At 39.3% G+C, this 22,777-nt stretch overlaps 2 protein-coding genes across 4 annotated transcripts; one reads left to right on the forward strand and one right to left on the reverse strand.

Moving 5' to 3' along the window:
• Positions 1-5,755: 5,755 nt before the first annotated feature.
• Positions 5,756-10,201, forward strand: CCN6 (cellular communication network factor 6; the record flags this gene model as incomplete). The annotated part of the gene is made up of 4 exons (XM_084512167.1): positions 5,756-6,083; positions 6,472-6,714; positions 7,912-8,105; positions 8,439-10,201. Coding segments are annotated over 4 exons (1,047 nt in total), but the record flags the coding sequence as incomplete, so codon positions are not given.
• TUBE1 (tubulin epsilon 1) lies at positions 9,562-22,221 on the reverse strand. Of its 3 annotated transcripts, none has more exons than XM_084514381.1 (12): positions 22,148-22,221; positions 21,983-22,056; positions 20,899-20,951; positions 18,452-18,509; positions 17,738-17,853; positions 16,993-17,114; positions 15,487-15,674; positions 14,564-14,739; positions 13,645-13,785; positions 11,819-11,959; positions 11,073-11,247; positions 9,562-10,550 (listed from the first exon to the last, which is right to left on the reverse strand). In XM_084514381.1, the coding sequence occupies exons 1-12, from the start codon at positions 22,170-22,172 to the stop codon at positions 10,392-10,394; spliced, it is 1,428 nt and encodes a 475-aa protein (XP_084370507.1). In that variant the 5' UTR covers positions 22,173-22,221; the 3' UTR covers positions 9,562-10,391. The 3 variants fall into 3 exon arrangements, with proteins under 3 accessions (XP_084370507.1, XP_084370508.1, XP_084370509.1); XM_084514382.1 differs by having other exon boundaries at positions 18,452-18,506; positions 22,148-22,216; XM_084514383.1 differs by lacking the exon at positions 11,819-11,959.
• Between the last annotated feature and the right edge of the window lie 556 nt (positions 22,222-22,777).

Consider the following 22,777-nt stretch of genomic DNA (forward strand, 5'->3'; position numbering starts at 1 on the left):
TGCCTGTTTCTTTTTACTCATCTGTTTATTTTTTTTGAGCAGGGACACAGACAGTAGGTTTTACTGACAGAAACAGAGGAGTCTCTTTGTAACGTCAACGCACAAATAGCGACAAAATGTTAAAACCTTGCTGCCAAATGTGAGGTGAGCCCCTGGTTCTGCTGTGCCCTAGGGACAGACACCCAGTTATTAGGAGGGGCTGAACCCAGCCCTGGCTTTGCTGGATATTGTCACAGTGACTCCACCAGCCCTGCAGGGGTATTGAAAATCCTGGCTTATAACAAATATCAATAGTAAACACTTCTGGCATTTTATCTAAGACAGGGTATTTTGCTAGAATAAATGGTTATATTCATTTATGGCTTTATAGCCCATACATTTTCATCTCTGTCTCTTGAAACAATGGATTTACATGGCATATTTCACTGAAAGGAGGATGATTTTCAGCGCCAAAGAAATGTGTGCTGTATGTGGAGATCACTGAATATACAACCAAATTACATTTTCCTTCAGGATAGTATTAGAATGGCACCAGACGACAGAGCAGGTTTAGTTCAGGAAATGAATGATGCTTTATGTAATCAAATCTGCAAGGGAGATTTGGCAAGAAGGATGCATACAGACAAACTATTGCTGAGTCTGGACATAGCACTGAGAACATTAAATCTTAAGTTGTGGGGGATCACTGAAGATTTGCAGGATACCAAAAGGGCACACAGCCTCCATTTATTTAAATCAAAGCTGGTACTAACAGAGACACAGGCTCTGATGCCGTCAAAGCATTGGCGCGTTATTGATGCAAGGGAGTCGGTGTTTGTCTGTACTTGTGGACCTTGTGGCTCCTTATCAGATACATCCAGGGCTTAATCCTGCAGGTCCTGCAAGCTCAGGCAGCCAGGCTCAATTAATGCATATGCTGGTGAGATGCAAGGAAGGCACATTGCTGCTTTGGAGATCCAGGTCCTCCTGGCAGGAGCACTGCTCCTAGGAGCCAGCCCTGCCTGGACTGAAGAAGCATGCAGGTTGCTTTGCACGCATGGGGCAGCCATCTAGCCACTTTAAACCACGCTTTAATGTGTCATACCACCTGAATGTCTTCTGCAGGGTGAAACCTTTCTCCCACCCCTCCCAAACCCCAAAGTTTCTGTCAGCTTAATTATATTTATAAAGCAAAAAGTTTATCTTAAACTCCAGACTCAGTCTTGCTCTCTGATCCTGAAGATACTGTGCTCTCCAGGTGAATTCCAACAAAATAAAGCATACAAAACAAATGGATAACCCTACAGGGTTATTGCCAGCTCATGTAGAGCATTCCCAGCCCTGCACTGGCCATCTGCTTTATTTGCAGGGTACAAAGAGGAGGAACACATTTCAAATGAATGCTGTGTGCTTCCCTGTGGTCCTAGCAGAAGGAGGATGGATGACCCAGTCCCCTTCCTCATTTCTTCCAGGTTGGAGACTGAGAAGGGTGTTCTTTGGGTCTGCAGGAGGAAGAGCTGCACTTGGGATCTTCTCAGACAACCTGCCTTTCTTGCTTTTATCACTCCAGCAGGTTGCCTGGAGAGCCTGTGCAGTCACCATTCTTGGAGGTTTTCCAGCCCAAAATAGAGAGCCCTGAGTAATCCAGTCTGACCTCGGAGCTGTCCCGGCTTGAGCAGGGGCTGGACCAGAGACCTTCTGGATCCCCTCCAACCTCAGTTAACCTCTGATCCTATAACACGAGCTGTGCTTTGAAATGCATGCAGTGGCACTAAGGGACATGGTTTAGTGACGGAACTTGGTAGGTCAGGTTGACTTGATCTTGAAGGTCTTTTCCATCCCAGATGATGATGTGAAACTAGACAGATGAGATTTTCGAATGGAAAAGAAACCTAGGTGCTATGTTCATAGGCATTTCATGGAAAAGACAACTGATGCACACTCATAGTAACACCACTGAAAAAACTGATTTGCAGATTCCACTTGGTACCCAGGTATTGTTTTGACTCTGTGTTGATGTGGGTGACAAAGTGGATGTGCAAAAGAAGAGCCGTTCTCACTGATCAAGAGCTCAGATGCCCAGTTCAGGATTCATTTGCAGCTGCAGAGGGGATGTGGTGCTCCAGGCCTGGGAGCAAACCAGAACTGCTCAGGCTGGGGTTGATTCGATGCTGCCACCATAGCCTCTGTCCATAGAGAGCTACTATGTGAGCATGGTGGTTGGCAGCATCCTCGCCTAGCTCTGAAGCTCCACGGGAGATGACAGGGAGGGCAAATGGGAAGGAAGAGCATTCACCAGGGCACTACCACCACTGCTGCTGCAGGGGTGGAGCTTTTATTTTATCCTCATTAGCCTAAAAGTCAGGCATACCCCCTCAATAGCACTGGGGAGGAGGAAAGCTGGAGATTTTACCAGCCTGCTGGTTTAGCAGGGTGGCATAGCAGTGAGACAGGTTGCATGCTCCAAGCAAAAACCCATTAGGATTCCACAGCAAGCAGCAGTGCAAAGTATGTACTAGCACAACGGCACACCATGGCATCTCTCTCCCTGCTTAGAGAGCTTGCGTGGAGGGTGTTAATTTTTACATTATGATTCTGCTAGGCACAACATGTTAGAAATTCTGAGAAATGCTGCTTTCCCTGCCTCAAAAAATACAGGTATTTGCACCCTGCCCTTCAGATTTCAGAGATTCCTGTAATATAGACTTGAATACAAGTTAAAAATAACACTGCATCTCCAGCAGGAAGATTTTAAGAATCAGCTGTCACCCCACCCGACCTCAATTAGGTCAGGAAGAATCTGCTGAAGCAGCTGGATGGGACCAAGCAGGGTGTGAAAATCTGGATCCCAGTGCAGGGCAGAGAAAAGAAGATTGGCTGGAAATTTCAGCGTGAAGCTGGATCTGCGTGAAGTGGAGAATTCCAAGTGTGAATGTGTGTATGTGTTCATGCATGTGCTGAGGAAAGTTGGGTTGGCAAGGGAGACAGAGGAGAGCTTTGTGTGCTGTGCTTGCTCTGACACAGCTCAGCCTGCTCCCTATCTCTCAGTTCCACTTCTGAATGTGCGGGAACATGCGGTGGCTCCTTTTTCCCACCATCTTCATCATCCCTTGTACGCAACAGGTAAGTTCCTTAAATGGGACAAAAAGATTTCTCCCTTCGTCGCCCTGTCCGGGTTTACAGTTTTTATTTGCTTAATGACAAAATAAATTTCAGAGAAGCAAATTCCTCGTAAAGAATAAGGAGCCATTCCCTACTCCTGAGTAAATTTCATGTGTAGCTTATTTGTGGCATCAGGCCTGATCTTCGTACTTTTTCCTCTATTCTGTATATTAACAGGATTCTGTGGAAAAAAAAAAAAAAACGTTAGGGAAGTTCAAATTGTCAGTGATCTGACTTCCCCCCACCCCCTTTTCTTTTTCCTTTTTTTTTTTTTTTTTTTTTATGTAAGCACAAATGGTTATCTGATGTAGTGTAAGGAAATAAACATCTTGTCCATGCTTATATTCCATATATTTATATACATATATATATACACACATAGTGATCTTAAGTCAGGCTAGTTTTGCAAATTAGGAAAGCACCTGGGCTGGGTTCTGGTGTGTCTCTTATGAGAACAGTTTCAACAACAGCTTTTGCTGAAGGGATTTGTGTCAAGAGCCAAGTTCACTATTTATTTTCTTAATTTTGAAAGTACGTCTTGTGTGTATAAACACATATGTAAAAATACCCAGTGTATTTTTCATCTGCAATCAAGATAAATAGAAAATAGAAATTTTTCAAGTGATTGTCTACCTCTGCTAACTTTCTGAATATTTAAAGCCTGAAGATTACTAATAATACATTGCCTACTTCTGCTGTTTGTTTATTTATGCCATACAAACCTTCAGTCTTTGAAACACATGAAAACAAATAACAGCACATGAAGGGCTGCCATACAATGGTCTCATTTTCTGATCTGCTCACAGGATCAGGAAAAGTATGCAGTGGTCTCGAGTGATGTGGATAGCTTTGTGCGATGCGGATAGCTTTGGTATAGAAACTTGGGGAAACAAGAATTAGAAAATATTTGGCCTGTAAACTTTACAAGCACTCTAAATTTTCATTGTAACATAACATTTTTGAAGATTTTTCAGGTAGACTGAGGTATTCACTAATTCCACAGTGAAAATTATCGGATGCGTGCCTGGTGGTGTTTTTCTTCCAGAGAAACTTTGAAGTCTCACACCTCTCTGCTGACATCTGTCCCTAAAAAGGGAAAGAGCAAATGCTTGTTTAGGTAGCATTCTGTAGGTTTAAAGCACATTTTAATTTGTAATACAGTTTAAACTTACTGGTTGAGGCACACATTGCTTCCTGCTGCATGTATCCATTCTGAAGTGAGATACCTGACTTAAACATAAGCTCATGTAGTTGGCACAGGCCCAAATTTGTGAAAATAATACTTTGCTTAAAAAGAAGAAAAAAAATACACTGAGCAGCAAGTGAATTTTCTAAAGCAACCAGACACTCTCGAATACTGTGAAACATATAGTAACACCTGTTTGCCATGTAACCTGCTTTAGAACAAGCCTTTAATAAGCCTCTAACACTCCAAAGCATGTGTTCATCAAATTAACATCACGCTTTGGAGAAAGGCTTTGAAGTTTGAAAAAAGGGTACTGAAGTTAATTGTTTCTGTATCATTGCTGCATTTAAATAAAAAGCATTAGAAGAAATCCTTTATCAGCCAATGATTAACGATTAGCAAAATCATTTATGAAACTATCTTTTGCCTGCTATAAGGAATACCAGATGACAAGGCTTAATATTCATCACACAGGTTTAATATTCATAGCATAGGACTGCATGAATTGCTTTTGTGAATGAATAGGTATCTTAAAAATCAGTCAGCCAAAGAAACTTGAAAGCTACTACTTTGGAGCTTCATTAGTAGCTGTGGATTAAGATATTGTAAGTACAGTTCCAAATAACCATAAAAAATGGAAATTAATGGCAGAAAAAGAGCCTTTTAAAAGGTCATTTAACACTGCATGCAATTAGGCCAGCTCAATTGTGCTGCAAGAGCTTTCACGCGATATGACAGATGAAATGCTGAATTCTGCAGATGCTTCCAGTCGGAGACCTGACTGAAAGGCAAACCAGCAGCGACCCCTCCCCAGCTGCTGCTTGCTGTCTGGGCAGGAGCCTGCTTTCTGCTACAGTCCTGCCCTGTGGCTTCGAGGAACAAAGAGAAACGGATAGCTGGGGCTTCACGTGTATATATGTATATACATGCAATTACTAGTTCCCCTTATTAATCACAGGATCCAGTTGGTGCAGCTAGCGCAAGAGAATTTATAAATAATATAATACTCCTTCCAAAACAGCTACGTGGGTTTTTGAGCCAAAGTAACATTCAAAACGTTTACTATTTTGAAAGGTTTTTGCCATCAGAAGTGGCACAAAAAGTTGGCTACCAAATAGTGGGATGAGTCAGAAGCTAATTAATTTGATAGAAGGTTTGTGAAAAGGAATAATTAATTAATACACATTTTTTCTTACTTCAGCTCTGCTATAGGCTTTGTTCTACTGAAGGAAAAGGAGGGACCGATGAGTTGGGTTTCCAACAAGCAGTAGGTTATACCCACTTGTGAAACTGGTCATCTGGTTCCTACTTAAGATTTGAAGTGTCTCACTTTTTTTTGATCCTGTGAGCTTATGAAAAGGTGTCTTCATGAAACTCCCCAGTATTTTCCCTCCCACCTTCATCTTATGCTATACCAGCTCTACATAAAATACTCACCTCTCAAAGCATCCCACTGTCTGTAAGTTTTTCTGCAGGGCGCAAGCCCACGGCCCACATCTGAAGCCTGGGGGAAAACCTCCGGAAAGCAGCGAGGCCCAGCCGCGCCAGGAGCTGTGCCACTGGCCGTGCCGCTGCCCGCCCGTGCCCGCCTGCAGCCCCGGCGTGAGCCTGGTGAAGGACGGTTGTGGCTGCTGCAAGGTCTGTGCCAAGCAGGCGGGAGAGAGCTGCAACGAGGCAGACATCTGCGATCCCCACAAGGGCCTCTACTGTGACTACTCGGCAGACGAGCCTAGGTATGAAACAGGCGTGTGTGCATGTAAGTTGTGCTTTCACGTTCTCTTCTGCACATCCAGGAGGGTGGGAGCAGGCAGGTGAAGGGTTGGGAAGGGAAACTTGGCTTGCTGGTGCAACTGATGTAAATTTAGGCTTCCTGCTGTTCAGAGCCCCTGAGACCAGGGCAGGGACTGTCTTTGTACTTACTGCCTCGGCATCGGTGAGACCAGCTCACAGCGCACATGCCTGTTATTCGCAGGTGTGCTCAGGGCTGATTTCAAGCAAAGCAACTGTAGCTATAATAGCTATAAAAGGCAGAAATAACAAAGATGTGCTTGGGCTGGGGAGAACTTGAAGCTGGGAATGCAGGAAAGGATGCTAACACGAAGCACTCTGTAGGCAAGACCACTAACTGTTGTTTACCATTGCAGATCTGGTAGCTGTAGGATGCGAGCTCAATGGAGTTTACTATCTTAACGGGCAGACCTTCCAGCCTAACCCGCTCTATAAGTGCCTGTGTGTCAGTGGGGCCATTGGATGTACGCCTGTATTCACACCCAAATTAGCAAAAAGTCCCTGCACCAGGCATGCGGGCAGGAAGAAGCCTGGACAGTCCGTCTGTGGCCCGGGAAAGCAGAAGCAGCTTCAATCAACCAACTACAGACTGATGTCAGGTGTGCCCAGCTACCCTGGTAAACGCTTCTGTGCACGAGTCTTGCTTCATTCAGTGTCCCTGGCTCCAGCAGCCAGGCTGCCAGCGCCCTGGCAATTTCTCAGCTCTCGCTCAAGGCCTTTGCCAGGGGACTGGTCTGTCCCAATTAACCCTCTTACTCTTAGGTGACAGATTCTATTCTCTAAACCCGAGGAGTATGAAAAGCAAAAAGTCTTTTGGCTTCTGTTAGCAGGGAATTGGTCAAAGCTGCCTTCGACCTTTCCTCAATTCACAGAACATCAGGTCACTGCAAGGACAGCACTCCCCCCAGTTTCTTCTCCACATAGTCTTATCAAAACCCACAACAATTTGTCCATGCAGTTCTGCCAGGGCCAGCTGATACTCCTTTTAACCTCATTCTTGCTCTGCTGCTAACACGGTAGTCCTCTCACTCACTTTAAGGAAGCTTCACTGCCAATTAAAGCTATCCTGGCCCTTCCCTGGGTCTTCATCCCTGTGCATGTTTACAAGATGAAATGCACCTTCATTACAACTAACGCAGGTACCAGAAAGCCATTTAAGCCATTTATTTGGTGGCAACCTAAATTATGGAGAAATCATGGTTTGAATCGTTATCATGGATCAATACAATAAAAAGGGAACCCAAAACTGATCAGAAAACCTTCCCAAAAGACCGCAGATTAATAAGTAGAAGCACATGAGCCAATCTGAAGATAAGCAGTCTGAAGATAAAATCTGAAGTTCAGTTTGGACAACTCCAAAAAGTTACCAATGGTTATGCGAGTTAGCAAAAATGAGGAAGGAAGCTTGCCTTTGTTTCAAAGTTATGACAATACCTAGTGCAAAGACATTTTATAGAAACTTATTTAAGGCAGTATGTAAAGCCACACTCAGTAAGGCAACCAACTTCAAAGCACGTTTCTAGAGAACGTCACTAATTTGATCAGAGAGGAACTAAAAACATTGGTTTGTTATAGCATTATCCTCATCCTAAATCCAAAACACAGCACCATACTAGCTACTAGAAGGAAAATTAACTTTATCCCATCTGAAACCAGGACAGCAGCTCAGGGTTAAGACTTACGAGTAACTTTTTTTTATGCCTTATCTTTACATTTACCTACATGAACAGAAACAAAATTCTTAACCTTTTGTTTTCAATTATTTATGCTGCATAGATAACATATTGCTGTCTCAGTTTACAGAAACTTACCACTAGTTATGAAGAAAAAGTGCCTAGTACAGGCAACTCCTTGGACACCCTGTTCCAGGACCTGTGGCATAGGCATGTCCAGCAGAGTGACCAATGAAAACAATAAATGTGAAATGAAAAAAGAAAAGAGATTATGCTTCATCCAGCCTTGTCTGACCAATATCCTGAAGACAGTAAAGGTACCTTGTATGTAAAATTAATTGTTAATAGAAAACAAAAATACCAGAAGTAATGGAAAAATGGATTTAATAGCAAATACTTTAAGTCATAAAAAAAGCCTCTTCTCCCTTTTCTACCTTCAATGGTCAGCTTTCAATAGTAAACTACAGATGTACAATTTCAAAAGGCTGTCCTATCGCTCAGTTACTCATAATATTTATTTGTTAACTTAAAAAAAAATGTATTTTTGAGGGAGTAATTTTCAAGATATTTATATGTAAACATTGCAGAATCTTACGTGTTCCATTTTCTGTGTGTCAAAAGACAGGCTTTTCTTTGTTTTACTATTACAGATTCCAAAAGGAAAAACTTGTCAACCAACATTCCAGCTTCCTACAGCAGAGAAACTCATTTTTTCTGGGTGCTCATCTTCACAAACCTACAAACTAACTTTCTGTGGTGTGTGTTTGGACAAGAGATGCTGCATACCTAATAAGTCCAAAATGATCACTGTACAGTTTGAGTGTCCCAATGAAGGCTTCTTTAAATGGAAGATGATGTGGATAACGTCTTGTGTATGTCAGCGGATTTGCAGTGATCCAGGAGATATCTTTTCTGAACTCAAAATTTTTTGAGTTACACCATCGACTGTAATATACTTCAAGGGTGACAGACAGCACAGTCCCATCCTGAAGAGTTAGCGCTACTTGTCACCCCAGCAATCTTTATACTGAAACTACATATGTGAATATTAATAAAACAACAACAAAAAAAAAAAACACCTGGAAAACGCAAGAGTGCATCCTTTTAAACTTAATTGTTTTTATATGTGGAATGACATTGTCGAGAATTACATATGTAACACTAGTTTTGTCAAAAGAACTAGTTTTGTGAAAAGAAGGTATTTTAAGAAAGCAGAACAAGACAGCTTTACTCTACTTTAAGAAGCTGCCCAAAATGAGAAATGCATGTAAATTTACAGATAATCTGCCTGATTACAAAAAAAAAAAGCTAAATGAATTACCCTGTAATACTTCACCTATTGTTTTGTATTCTCATATTAACATTTTCTACTATATCTGCCAAGATAAAACACAACAATGCTGCTTCAAACAGCATAAATCAATTTTGAGCTCAGATTGCTCTTTGCAGCAGATAATCTTTCTCTAGTACTGTAAATGCAAACAATGTACTTGTAAAGGAAAAAATAAGTGGACGTTACAGCTAATACAACTCCAAAATTTGAAGCAGATGACTGTATAGAGTGTTTTCTTAAAAATACTCTCTAAACAAATGTTATCACAATGATTTGTTGAATACTTCTGGACTTATACAGTGAAAATTGTGCTAACTTACACACCCACTCAAACTCTGCTAGAAGGACTTCAAGCTTTAGGAAAACAATGTATTGGCCCGCTCTGATCAGTAACAATTCATTCGTCTTGATGTTCTAAGACAGTCAAGGTTGGCAAGTAATTGGAAATAGCTGTACATTTTATTTTGTAAAAGTTCCCATTGTAATATACAAATCTACTTACCCCAGTAATTATAAATATTAAAGCATTTTACTTGCATTCTTTAAAGCATATAAACTTTTTTTCTCCAAACAGCCTTTATTACACATGCATGTTTCACTTACTCAGAGGTATACTGTTATTATCTGATTATCAAGTGCAAATCAGCATTCATAAATATGAATCATTAAAATAACATATTAATATTCCAAGTATAAAACTTGAAAGAAAATGCATTTTCTGTAATTCACAATTTTGTTATCAATCCAGAATGCTCTAATGGAGCTATGAGAAGGAAGTGAAAACGCTGAAGCTATGAACATAGCTTAGAGCATTCTGAAATGATTACTAGTCTGCAAAGTCTACAAAAAGAATATGCAGGCTTTTCTTCTCTTCATCACTGCAGTTTTAAAAAATAAAAAGCCTAGCAACAGTGATCCTTCTCTGAACTAAGGCCTGCCTTTAGTTTACTGTAAGGTGAAAGCCTGAGAGAAGAATTACCTCTTTGGCTGCTACAACTTCTTTCTTCTCTTTGCAACATATGGTATGTGAATTTATTCTACAGTTAGAAAGAATGTTCTTACTGATATCCACCATAATTAGGTGCCTGCAAATCTTTCTTACAGGCTGGACCTGTCACTTAGCATGACACTTCTCAGGGAGCTGAGGAAGCAGTTGTCCCAGTCTCACTTTGGAATGACAATAAATAGATAGGCACTCTGCAATTCATTCTGGTTAACTGAAGTGATTGGATGCTTTTTTTTTTTTTTTTTCTTAAGTCACAGTTCTTCTTCACACAGCTATCTTCAGTCTTGATGGATCTGCTCTAGGTCCACCTTTTGTGGCATCCAGTTCATTATACTCTTCTATTAGGTCAGACAAAGACAATACAGCTTCAGAAAAACAGCTTTGCTCCATCCCATCTACTTGCAGATAATGGTGAAGATGAGCCTATGACAATAATAAAGTTGGTGTTATCTTTTTTGTTGGCATCTAACATAATTCATTTGGCTCAAAAAGCATCGTTTAGCCTGCAATGAAGAGGGGAGTACAAGCACTGTAGAAAGTAGATTTAAAGATTTACTTTATGACAACCCTTGCTTACATACTTAGCAACTTTAGGAATAAACCCCCATGTAACCACATTTGGCATTACTGTTTTCTTATACATTCATCTTTCTGCATTCTGTCTTCTTTGGTACACTTCAACAAACAGGTAGACAGATCTGTCAGATAACTGCCTCATTGTTGAAGAAAGTAAACATATCACCTGGTAGGTACAAGTTAATAAGGGATTTACACTTTTTAAGCAGTAGCTGTTAAAATGATTCTGATAGGTACCACAAAATAAATAAATAAATCCTGGGCTGTTACTTTTAAGCAGTTTCTCTGTGATACCAAGATTTGTTTCCCAATACTGCAAGATGCTAATGACTAGTGGCTACAGAAGTTATAATGACAACAGAGACAAACCTTTTTCTTGTAGAGCCTCATGAATCTGTCTCTGAGTTCCATAAAAGTGGGTTTCACACAGGTGTTGTTTGCTAGAGCCAGAAGGGAATGGGAATGGCCCACAGGAGGTACTGAACACAAACCAGTTTTCCAGCCCTCTTGATTCCATGAGACAAAGTGCAGGGAAGGCTTCAACCTGTGAAAAAAAACCTTTAGTTATCTATAGAACATAGACAACACAAAGCCAGAGTTTCCTTTGCTAACAAACAGACCAAAAACAGACTGAAAAGGTCAATATTAAAGACTTAGTGACTAAGCAAACCAGTTAGAATTAGCATTTTGAATAAGGCATTTTAGACTCCAGACTTTAACAGTATGTATTTAAATTCACAGTGCAAATATCAATTTTATTTTGTTAATTTAATGCATTGGTGTTTAAAAGTAAAGTTACAAGCACTCATTTCTATAAAAGGGACTGCAATTACTCCTAGATTTATGAGAGGGGCAGATTAATACTGTATGGGGACAATAAGTCTAACTGTAAAAAGTAGAAAATGATTGCTAACAATACAGAACTGTTAATGTAAGCGTGATTCCCTAGCTACATGTATATGAGAGTAACCATGAAATAGCTGACTTTCATTCAGAAAGAAAAACACCATAACAACAAAAAAACCCTACTTCTAGTTGGTTCATTTTGAGAGTGCTCTGGACAACAAAACACTTCTCTAACAAATACCATGACTACTTCTTGTGGTAGTACAAACCTTTCAATATTTCTGCGAAGGTCTGAAACTTGCACATTTCCTCGAACAAGAAGTGCACAAGCAAGATAGAGGCTATGCTGTGGATCTGCTTGAATTAGTTGATGATCTCTACTAAAAGCATCTGAAAACATCTGATCCAACCTAGGTAAAGAGAAAACAGTTCTCTCTCTTAATAACTAAGGCTACAAAAATTCTTCAGAATACCCACCTTCAGCGTTTCAAATTTTGTGAAGTCCAAGAAACCTAAAGGTTGGACTAGATGATCTTAGAGGTCTTTTCCAACCTGAATGATTCTATGAAATAAAGGTACATTTAACCTGGTACTGTGAATGACAGCAAAAAGATTCAAACCTTTATATATCTCTATGTTGGCAGTAAAAGTTTTGAAAAACAGATGAAACCTATTTTCCCTCTCTTCTCTCTGTTACAACCAACTGTTGATCCTGAAGTAAGAGAAGTGAAGGGACTAAGAGACATTTATTGAGAATTTTTACATGTAGGTCAATAGTTACAAACTGTTAGATATTTAAGACGATTTAACTATTTGAGGTTCTGGTTATACGGCAATTTGAATGGACAATCTCACTGCTTGTGATGGATCTGACAGGAAATTACAAAGTGCTGCCAACCATGACTGGTTATCTGCCTGCTACACTTCACTATTTAAAGGGATCCATCAATCAGATCATTGTATTAATTATGTCATATCAGTATTAATCATATAATTGTATTAATTTCAATTAATTTTTGCATTTGTATTAATTTCAATTAATGACTTAAGAAGAGTGTATACACATTTGTCCACTTACTCTGATTTTATTATGTATGTCTACTTTAAAGGCTGATATAGCAGATCATATTCTTCCTCTCTTCATCTCCTTAAGCAAGTTCTACTGCAACGTGGGATACCAATGGTCCTGTTTTTAAGAGGTCTCTAAGGACCTATAACATATAAGTCATTCTTTCTATTTGTTCTAAACTCTACACTTACTGTCTCTATTTAATTATTTTTAAAATCACCTCTGCAACAATCTACCTATTAAAATAAAAAAAGAGACAAAATGAGGAAAAAAAATACTACCCTTTCCACCTTATTCTGAAACATGACTAAGTATTGCCCTATAGTTGGCTACCTTCCCTCCAGTGCTGTACTGTCTCCTCAGGGTATGGTTTCAACAAACTGAACTGTCAGAACTTGCTAGCACAGAAAGAGGGGTCCTGTATGGTCCTGCCCTCTGCTCAACTCTGTGTACTTCCATGACTGTCTCTATCATTTGGACCTATTTGTCTCTATCTATTTGGACCTTTTGCTGACTCAATTTAACTCATTAAAACCAGAAAAATCTATTATTAGTGGTTATTTTTCTGATGTGTCAATGGGATTAAACCTCTCACAAAGTTTCACAAGCGACTACTTATTGTTAAAATAACCTGTTAAATACATCTCCAGGCTCAAGTAAGATACCATTACTTCCCAAGAAGTCTAGTTTAATTTCTTGTTTCTCTTTATAGTATTTTGTGAGTCAACTGCAAAGTGTTATTCAAAGGAACTTGTGGTGTGGATTCTACTTATCATTTAGTAGTACAGTTCTCTGACAGAAATATCAAAAACACATTTTAAGTTTGCTGGCTTAACAATTAAAGGGACAAAGGAAGTTCCCAAGATCAGCAGGATGAATTTGAAAACATGGCAGGCTTTTAAACTTTTTAAAACATCTACCCTTAGATTTGCTATAAAATGGATTCATTTATTTTTAAATGGAAACTGGAAGAATTAGAAATTAAGCTTCAAATGTAAAACCTCCACAATAACGCTTTCTTCTTACCTTCTAGAAGGTACATTAACATCAGCCAGTGTATACAGAGGGGTCAAGCTTGAAACCAAGTAATGAAGGCGAGGAAATGGAACTAAATTCATGCTGATTTCATTAAGATCCATGTTAAGGGAACCTTCAAACCTAGCAGAGCTGAGAAATTAACAGACTTGTTACAAAATAGTCATAAGCAAAGTAAATAACTTTTATAATGTAAACATACAGACATATATATATATATATATATATATGTATGTATTTCAACAGTTACCTACAAAAAAAACAAACAATGCATTGTTCAAGAAACACTTTATATATAACTACTAAACTTTCACATTTGGCAGTAACACTGCAATTTCTTATTTCCTTATATTTCTCATTATAGAACAATTAATCATCAAGAATGAGACCTTAACCTTCCCAACTGTAGTCTTTAGCACTGTTTTTCAGTGTGTGGACATAGCTGCTTGACGCCAGTGTTAATAAATGGGCTGTAATGAAACACGTGTGACCTAGTAGTCATGACAAACTGTTTAAAAGAAAAACAGACTAATACTTTGAAATTCTGTTTCACCAAAAATTTCCTGCAGCAATAGACAGTTTACTAGCAACAATGGTCAGATGATACTTATAAAATAATATAGTTGGCCCAGAACTGCTAACCTCCCTGGGTGCCATTAAGCATTGATAGAGGGCAACATCCTTTTGTCCATGAACCTGTTCGTACTTCAGATCTAAGACTATTACAGCTACAACAAAACCTCTGCAATATAAATACATCCAAGCACTTCAACATTTAATAAGCAATTCTGAAAAAGAGGAGACTAGTATCAAATTGAAAACAATTTTCTTTGAGCTGATGCAGACCTGCATATTTGCAGCACACACTGTGCCTCCAGCAATATTACTTGTACAGAGTCTATAACCTTACCTTGTCAGGTTCAGCAGCAAGTTGGCTACGATATTATTCATTGCATCAAATGGCTTCTCCTGTACGGCTTTTGTGATGCCTGCACTTGATGTTACCAAGCTGTTTGGCTTCACAGTTGACCCTAGCTTCCCAGAATTCATCATCTGATGAATTTTGTTAACTATATCAAACAGAGACTTTGAGAGAGAGAAAAAAAAAAAGCACAACAAAAAGCATGCAAGAAGCGTTGTATACAGAGCTTTCAAATGCTGTACCCCGATTTTTCCATTTCAGTTAAAGAAAAAAATAAGACTTTAGTGCTTGTTCAGAGATTATACCTTTGATACACATATGCCCAACTTTTGACCAGTTCCAATTGACTGAAGTGTTTCTAAACGTCTGTTCCTTACATGTCACAAACGTACATAGCTTGACTCAGAAATTTGAATTTTATTTAACTACTCAAAATCCTCATAATTCCTGTGAAAGCAAAAATATACTCCTTAAATATATTTTACTTTCTCTTGCTTCTGTTTGTGCAGTCACGTATGTCTATGATGCCCAAATCACTCGTGACTAAAGCCACGCCTGTTGGAATTTGGTGGGGTTAGTCATTTCCCTTAAAAATAGAATATTAGTACATTAGCAGTATACTAATACTACATACAAATTGATGCTAAAAGATGTAGGAATTTCAGCTTTAGTAAACAGGAGTTTCTCACTACCTACCTTGAAATAATCATGAAAAAAAATACATATATCACTCTAGACATCTTTGCAGGTGGAAGCAAAGTACAGAGCATCTTTTAAGTGATTCATTTCAAAAGCCTGCAAGTTACTCAGGAGTTCAATTATCACTCTTATCAACACTCAGGAGGAAGAAGTATTTCCTATATTCAGTCTAGTAAAAAAGAAATTGATAGAAACAGAATGTTATTCCTTACTTCATTCTCTATTGGTAGCACACAGTCTGCATGTTCATTAAGCTCCTTCATAGCCAGAACACTGTTATATGGAGAAGTAATAACATCATCTTCACCAGAGGGATAAACTGCAGTAACAAATCTATATACTTCTGGGAATTCATCCTCAAGCAAATTTAGTACGAAAGTTCCAAGACCAGATCCGGTCCCTAAAAATAATTAGGGAGGAAGCCAGAATGAGAGGAAGTCCCCCATGTTCTTATAAGCACTTAGTCTCATATGTTGGAAACATACAACTTTTCAATTATTTATATTAGTGAGCATTTTCTGAAGCATTTGGAAGACAGTGGAAGCTACTTGGATGTAATTTAAGGAAGGAAAGTTTTTCCAAGACAAGAAATAATTACATGATAGAAGTTTTTCCCAAACAGTACCAGACAGGATCAAGTAAACAATCTCAAAAATTTCTGCAAACCAAGAAGTCATAATACGTAACCGTTTCTTTTTTTTTTGACCTAGGACTTCTGTTTCTATAAAGCCTTTAATTTGAATTTTGAAACAAAACATTTGTTTAAAAAACACAACTAATCCAAGCAATTATTAAGTTTACTTTTCTCCTGGGGAATTTACGAAACTCCCTCAATCTCCAGTCAAAAAAGAGTGACTCCTTTATCCCAGCACACACACTTTTTTCCTTATTAGCACTAAGCACATAGCACTAAGTTCAAGTCAGAGAATTAAACTATTTTTCCTGTCTTGGACAGCTCACATTCTCAGCAGCAGACAATTTTTATCTACAAACAACACAGTGATTTTCTGCCGTAATGGAAATAACTAGGGTCTCAAATTAAGCAAATGACCACAAAAAAGGCCCTTGACAAAGCTCCTGTGTCATATTTAGAGCTATTTTCAGTGTCTGTTTTGGTATCATAACCGTTTATAATACATGCTCCTGACCCCTCTTCCCCGCTGTGTTTCTGGGGGAGGAATACTTAGCAGCAATACAGAAATGACAAAATTGTCACCACAATGGATTGTCCCGTCTGATTTATTAACAGAATTCAACAGAATTGTGTGGAAGGAAAATTGAAAAACAATGAAGTTAAGCAACCGAGTCTCCTTCAAAGCCTTCCTGAAAACATTTTCCATACAATTAAAAACAACTTGATTACAGCAATTATTTCAACATTCTGAGGCAACTGGCCCTTCTTCTGATCAGTATTATCTCAGCGTTTCCTTGTATTTGATGTAAATTGTCTAAATGTATCTGCTGTCTTCTCTTCTCTTTCAGATTGAAAACATATTTCTGTTCTAACTTACTTCAGTAAGTTCATGATTAGGACTCCTCAGTACTCTAACAAAACAAATAATAAATAATTATGAGTCTGCCTAATTGGACTGTGCTTTTTTTTCTGCATTCAGCATGATGTAGATTATTACAGCAACCTTCTTTTCAAGATCTACGGTTTTCTTTTTCTTTTCACCTGCAGCATGTGGGATCATACTTACTATGAAAAGCATACTTACCACCTCCCATAGAATGAATTATAAAAAAACACTGTAGACAATCACAATGTTCCGCAGTTTTCCTCAGCTTTTCCACAATGTTTTCCCGGTACTGACAGCCATATACCTTGTGACCTACTGCCCTAAATATAAGAAAAACAAACAAACAAATGAAAAACAACCTCCAACAATTAGTCTTTCAGTTTTTTGGCTCCTTCTATTTGACATTTTGTAAGATATTGACTAACAGTTCAAGAGATCAGAGCTGGATGCAGTGAAAATTTGGAATTCATTACGTTAATCAAACTTTTTCTTAATTTATCTTTTTGCTAATGTAGTTTATATGCACAAAGCCAGACTCCATGATGCATAGAAATCTGAAATGCATTTGTTCATATATCTCATTTCTACACTAGCTGCACAGTCTCAAACTAGATTGATTAGGGGTTTGACTGAGCAATGGCAACAGCTGAATGCCAAAAAAAACCCCCAACAAACCCAACAATAAAAAGCAAAACATAAAGCATGTTATTTTGAAAGAAAAATTAAAAGAAAAAAACAGAAGAAATGATTTATCAGCAGAATTATCCTCCTGCAAAATGCTTTTCAAAGCCCTCCTCCAGGCAACAGTGACTCCGAAGTTCACTGGTAGTATGCTGCAGCTCCCCAGGTGCAGCAGAATGAACTAGAAAGCTACTGTTATCATTTCCCTTTTCAAATGCCATCTAATTAGTTACTAAGAAGTACTTTCTGAAGAGGATCTCACCAGTTGTTTCCTGAACCAGAAACATCTGTGATAAGCTGCTTGCTATCAAACACATCTCTCAATGGTCCCTGCAGAATTTCATTTACCACACCCTCCTCCATGTCAATCAACAGCGCCTGTGAGAAAGGCATGTGTTACAATTCAGGCAGTAAGAAAGCCACTCTTTGAAACAATAACAAAAGAAATAGAAAATTATTTACAGTATCAAATGTATGTTGTTTCTACTGTGCTCCAGAGAGACTTTTTTCCCCACTTGTTAACTAAGAGGCTAACTTGTAACATTCACCTTGCCTGCTTTGCCAGAAGTCATTCAATAGAAGGGTATTTCAGATACTGCAATTGTGTTAAAATGTTAATAATACTTTTCCCCAAATACTTAGAAGTAAAGGAATTGAAGCAGTTGTGTTTCATGTTTTGTTGCTTATCAATCACTTAGAAAGAAGTGGCTCACCTCCCCTGCCCCCCTTAAAATTTACAAATAAAGCCTTGCTTGATAATATCTGCAATTGTTTTATTAAAAATTATACTTTAAATTAAGGAACAAGCCTGGCTGCAAACTGCATTACTCCACTGAACCATAAGTTACTGCTGGAAATTTTGATATTCAAAATAGTAAATCAAAACATATACATTTATAAGAATATTAGGAAAATCTTTACACAGTTGAACATAAGTATGTAATGTGAAAAGAACAGCTGTTACAGATTGCCTTACTCGTGCTTTTAAAGAGCAGATTTTTCCTTTGTAAATACCAGGACCATCACCATCACTTCTGGAAAAAAAGAAAAAAAAAAAATCAAGCTCAGAACCATAATAGAAAATAAGGCAATGTGTATTGGAATACAATTCCCTCCTTAATTTTCAATGTTCAGAGGGCTATTACAATACAAACAGAAACACCCTGAAATGCACCCTAAGAAATGCCTCGTAATTTCCTAAAAGCATACAATTACGGGATACAATCTCATTGAGGAATATTCTAAGCAGTACTTCACGAGGCTGAAAAGGATAAGCATCGAAACATTCCTCTCCACTACAGCCTCTAATTGAGTTCTACAAGCGTTGCCAAATCTGAAAGTACCCTCTTTTTCTCTAGCATGTCATGCATCTGCATCGTATAATGGTAGATACTTCACCAAATAACACTGCTAGATTTTCAGTGGGGGTAGTACAGCACTGTTTTACTGCTTGAGGTGTGAAAGCAGCATAACAGCACTAGTGCCTGGCTTACTCTGCCATTAAGATTTACTAGGTCAGAAATCATGCTGTGCTGACACAGCTTTAGTATCCTTTTTTTTTTTTTTTCCAGGATTGGTTGTACTGAGTCAGTCCAGAGGTCTGTGCATTTTGTACAAGTGCTTTTTTCCATAATTAAATGCTGGTGCTTCTGCACTCAAAGGATGAGATATTCTGGTCTGGACCAAATGTATTCAATAAAAAATTAAAAAAAAAAAGGGGGGGGGAGATAGTGGAAAATGACTTATTTTTCCCTCAACTTACCTAGTTTGGGGGCCAGTCAACCCTAAAATCACACTATATGAAATATCTCTTAGACTATTCTACATTCAGCCACAGTAATAATCCAAAATGTCAGCTGAAAGCACCAAATGTTCTGACCATGCTCAGTCCCATCAGGTATCAAGTGGGAGAAAGAGGATGGGGCTGCACTGGACTGCTAAAGGAGCTTCTACAGTCTCGCTCAAAGCAGCTCTCTAAACACTTCTCATTTGCTGAGCAGCTAACTACAGCCTACAGTACTCATGTTGATTACTCTAGCCTATGCAGCTCCCTGTATGAGTCCGCTGTAGCACCACAAAATCCAGCCAGAGAAGTTCTATTTCTCTTCAGGGACTAACAAAATCCAAAGAGAAAATAAACAAGTGAACAAACAAACCCTGTATCTTTCTTTAGCTAGTCTTTGCCGTCTTTCACGACAGCTTGTACTTCCATTCACTTTGATGAATCCCCTTGGCTTATTTAAGATGTGCTTTTCTGCATATAAAACCATGCATTTTTTTATTAAGTCCATCCAGTCTGAATGCAACATGCATGATCTTTGGGGTAAGACATCACCAGCCATATTTAATAGATGTTTTGGGTACGTAAATTTACCACAAGAAGACTAAAATATGGAAACTGCGTTATGCAATTAGCTCATTAGCACCCTTCATGGTCACATACACATATGTTCACTTTAAAACCGGGTAATTATTTTGGCTGATCTAAGTTGCTTTTAGTAGTTATCATTATACAACCAGATAAAGGTAGGGGAAAGTATTTTGCTTCTCAGTCTATAGGAGCAAGCTGGCCTTCTGGCCGTTGCTGCCATCAATATAGGAGGTTTTCAGATGTTCCCTTTGTTGAACGCTGTAATCTCTGATTTCCGGAAAAATTGGTGCTTTCATCTGGCACATATAAAAACACAGACATTGTTTACAATTAGATGTTCTTGACAAAAAAAAAAGATATTCTAAGAATTTCTAAGATAAAGAATTGTGACAAAATATGATTCCAACGCCATTCCAGCTACAATTGAGTACTGTATTTTTGCTGTATGATGGAAGTAAACAGAGGCTGGTCAAATACTTTTTAACAAATTACGACATAACAACAATATCCAGGTGCCCACTACAAAGATTTCTGTAGCTGGACAGACAGATAAGATTTTTAAGGTATGAATTGGATAACTTAAAAAAAAAATTACAACCACCACTCTGTGCAGCAACCTACAGATAAAAATCAGGTAAAGGGGATTTAAAAACTGACAGGACCTTTTCTATCTTATATGTAATTCCTCCTACAACTCTTCAATACATGCTGCTAAGTTATTATTCAGAGAGCTCGCAATCTGATCATGATTGGCAGGGGCAAAACTTATCAGATCTTGACTGTCCATTTTTTGGATATGAGGAAAGAAAAGCAAAGCCAGACACTTTCAACAAATTTAGTTATTGAAGTAAATATATTTAGAATGGAAAGGTAAGATAGCGTTTTGAGGAGAAGACAAAAATGAAGACAGAAAATCTTTTTCTAGTACATAATAAATATGACCTGAAAAAAACAGAAATCTTTAAAAAACTTTAAATTAAAGGTTAAGAGGAGGGACTAGAATTGTTGATCTATTGTGTTAAACTCACGGGTTTCTTGATAAGAAGTCTTACCTTGTATCTACATTCCTGAAGAAACTGCTTAATGCTTCATCATAAATTCCTTTCTGAAAATAAAAAAAAATGAGATAAGATGTTATGTCAGAACTTCTCTGTGCTTTTTCACAGAATAATTTACGTTAGAGTGAACCTCTGAGGGTTATCAAACATCCCCACTCAAACCAGGGTACACATCAGAGTTCTATCCAACCAGCTCCAGTCAGCATTAAAACACATTTCACTGAAGTGTCAGTTGATAGTAAAAACCAACAGGAGGATGTAGTTAGCAAATGAATTTTTCAGCCAAAGATTAAATAAGTACTTTTCCCTCATTTTTAAAGATTTAGGATTTTACTGAAGATCTCAATGAAATTACTAAATGGCTGCTGTCTAGCTGGTTCAGCTCATCAGTGATGTGACGCTGGGACAGTTCCATGCCCAAGATGTTCTGTGGAAATGAAAGCACCATACGCTGCCGTATCAGTGATTTCCAAGCTCCCTGCTGAGGGATGACGTGTAAATCACTTCTCCCACCATAAAGCTAAAGATATTTGTCAGCTTCGTATGCTTTAACGTCATTAACCTTTTCCAGATTATCAGTCTTCAAGTCCTGATGAAGCAGAGTTTGGGAGTCAGCGTTCCCTATGACACTAAAACCAAGAGATGCTCTATATACATACGAACTTCACTTATTGCCTTACTATTGCTGCTTCAGCAAAAGGCATTGCGAGGGTCTGCTTACCATTACCTTTACTAACACCAGGTATTTGTCTGGTATCTCTATCAGGAGCAGCATGAAGAGTACACTTTGCACAGGGTGCTCAGCACATCCCTATGCCCTCTTCACCCCACTATTTTGGTCCATACACCTGCAGAGCAAGTCACCTCACATCATGTGCTGGTATGGAAAGGCTTTGGGGTGGCGGTTTTTTAGCTTTATTGCCGAGGACTCCAGGGCCAAGGTGACAGAGCCGGCAGTGACCAACCCTCCCGTTTCCTCACACACGGCAAGGCCGGCCCTCAGGGGACAGCGCGGCCTTTAATGTAACGAAGCAGGCAGCGTGTGAGGGCCGCCTGCCCCGGGAAGCGGCGCCGTTACCTTGTTGACGGCGGCGTGCTCCCGCAGCGCTAGGTCCCAGAAGCGGCAGCCCACTTGGTTCCCGCACTGGCCCACTGCAAAGGGGAGAGACAGGGGACGGGTCAGGCAGGGAAAGGCAGGACAGGGCACGGCAAATGGCGGCGGGACGGCGCTGAGGCCCCTTACCCTGCACCACCACCGACTGCGTCATGGCCGCCACAGCCGCCTCACGGCCGCCTCACAGCTCGGCGCTGCTCTGTACATCCCCCCCCCCCGCCTTCCCCGCAGTGGAATGTTCCACCCGCCGGGCTCGCCGAGGGGGCTGGGCCGCGTGGAATGGAACGTTCCGGGAGAGGGGGGTGCGGTGTGGAGGGTGGGCGGTGCCTAGGGTGGGGCTGGGCATGGTGCCCGCGCGTCCCAACGGCCGCCGCTGCCGAGGGAGGAGAACGCGTTCTGTGGGGAATACGGAATTCAACTCGATATTATTATTTTTGTCAAAAACTGTGTGAAAAAGATACATTTTTTTTCCCAAATATATTTCCCAAATACATGATTCACTCGCTGGTGCAAAATATATTAAATTATATGAAACTATACATAACTATAAATCAAAAATAAAATAAAAACAGGCTCACTTGGGAATGCCCAATGACATGCCCTCCCACCAAACCCGTAAATTACATTTTTTTTTAAGCTCAGTTTAATGTTTCTTGAGCAAATAACTGTCCACAGTGGGCTAAGACGGTGGTTTCTCCTCAGTGTTGAACACAGCAGCTTTGGGACCCAGTCAGTATGCCCTAAACCTTTATTGACTGG

The sequence above is a fragment of the Aythya ferina genome (assembly GCF_964211825.1).
Source record: "Aythya ferina genome assembly, chromosome: 3".
NCBI classification, from domain to species: Eukaryota; Metazoa; Chordata; class Aves; order Anseriformes; family Anatidae; genus Aythya; species Aythya ferina.

Bases quoted from the DNA above. Each gene is read 5' to 3' on its own strand.
- TUBE1 (XM_084514381.1), bottom strand. From the start codon at position 22,172: ATGACGCAGTCGGTGGTGGTGCAGG. The intron at 18,510-20,898 runs GTAAGACTTCTT...CTTTTTTTCCAG, and splicing joins TTCAGGAATGTAGATACAAG to AAGTGATGGTGATGGTCCTG. The intron at 15,675-16,992 runs GTAAGTATGCTT...AATTATTTTTAG, and splicing joins AATTCATTCTATGGGAGGTG to GGACCGGATCTGGTCTTGGA.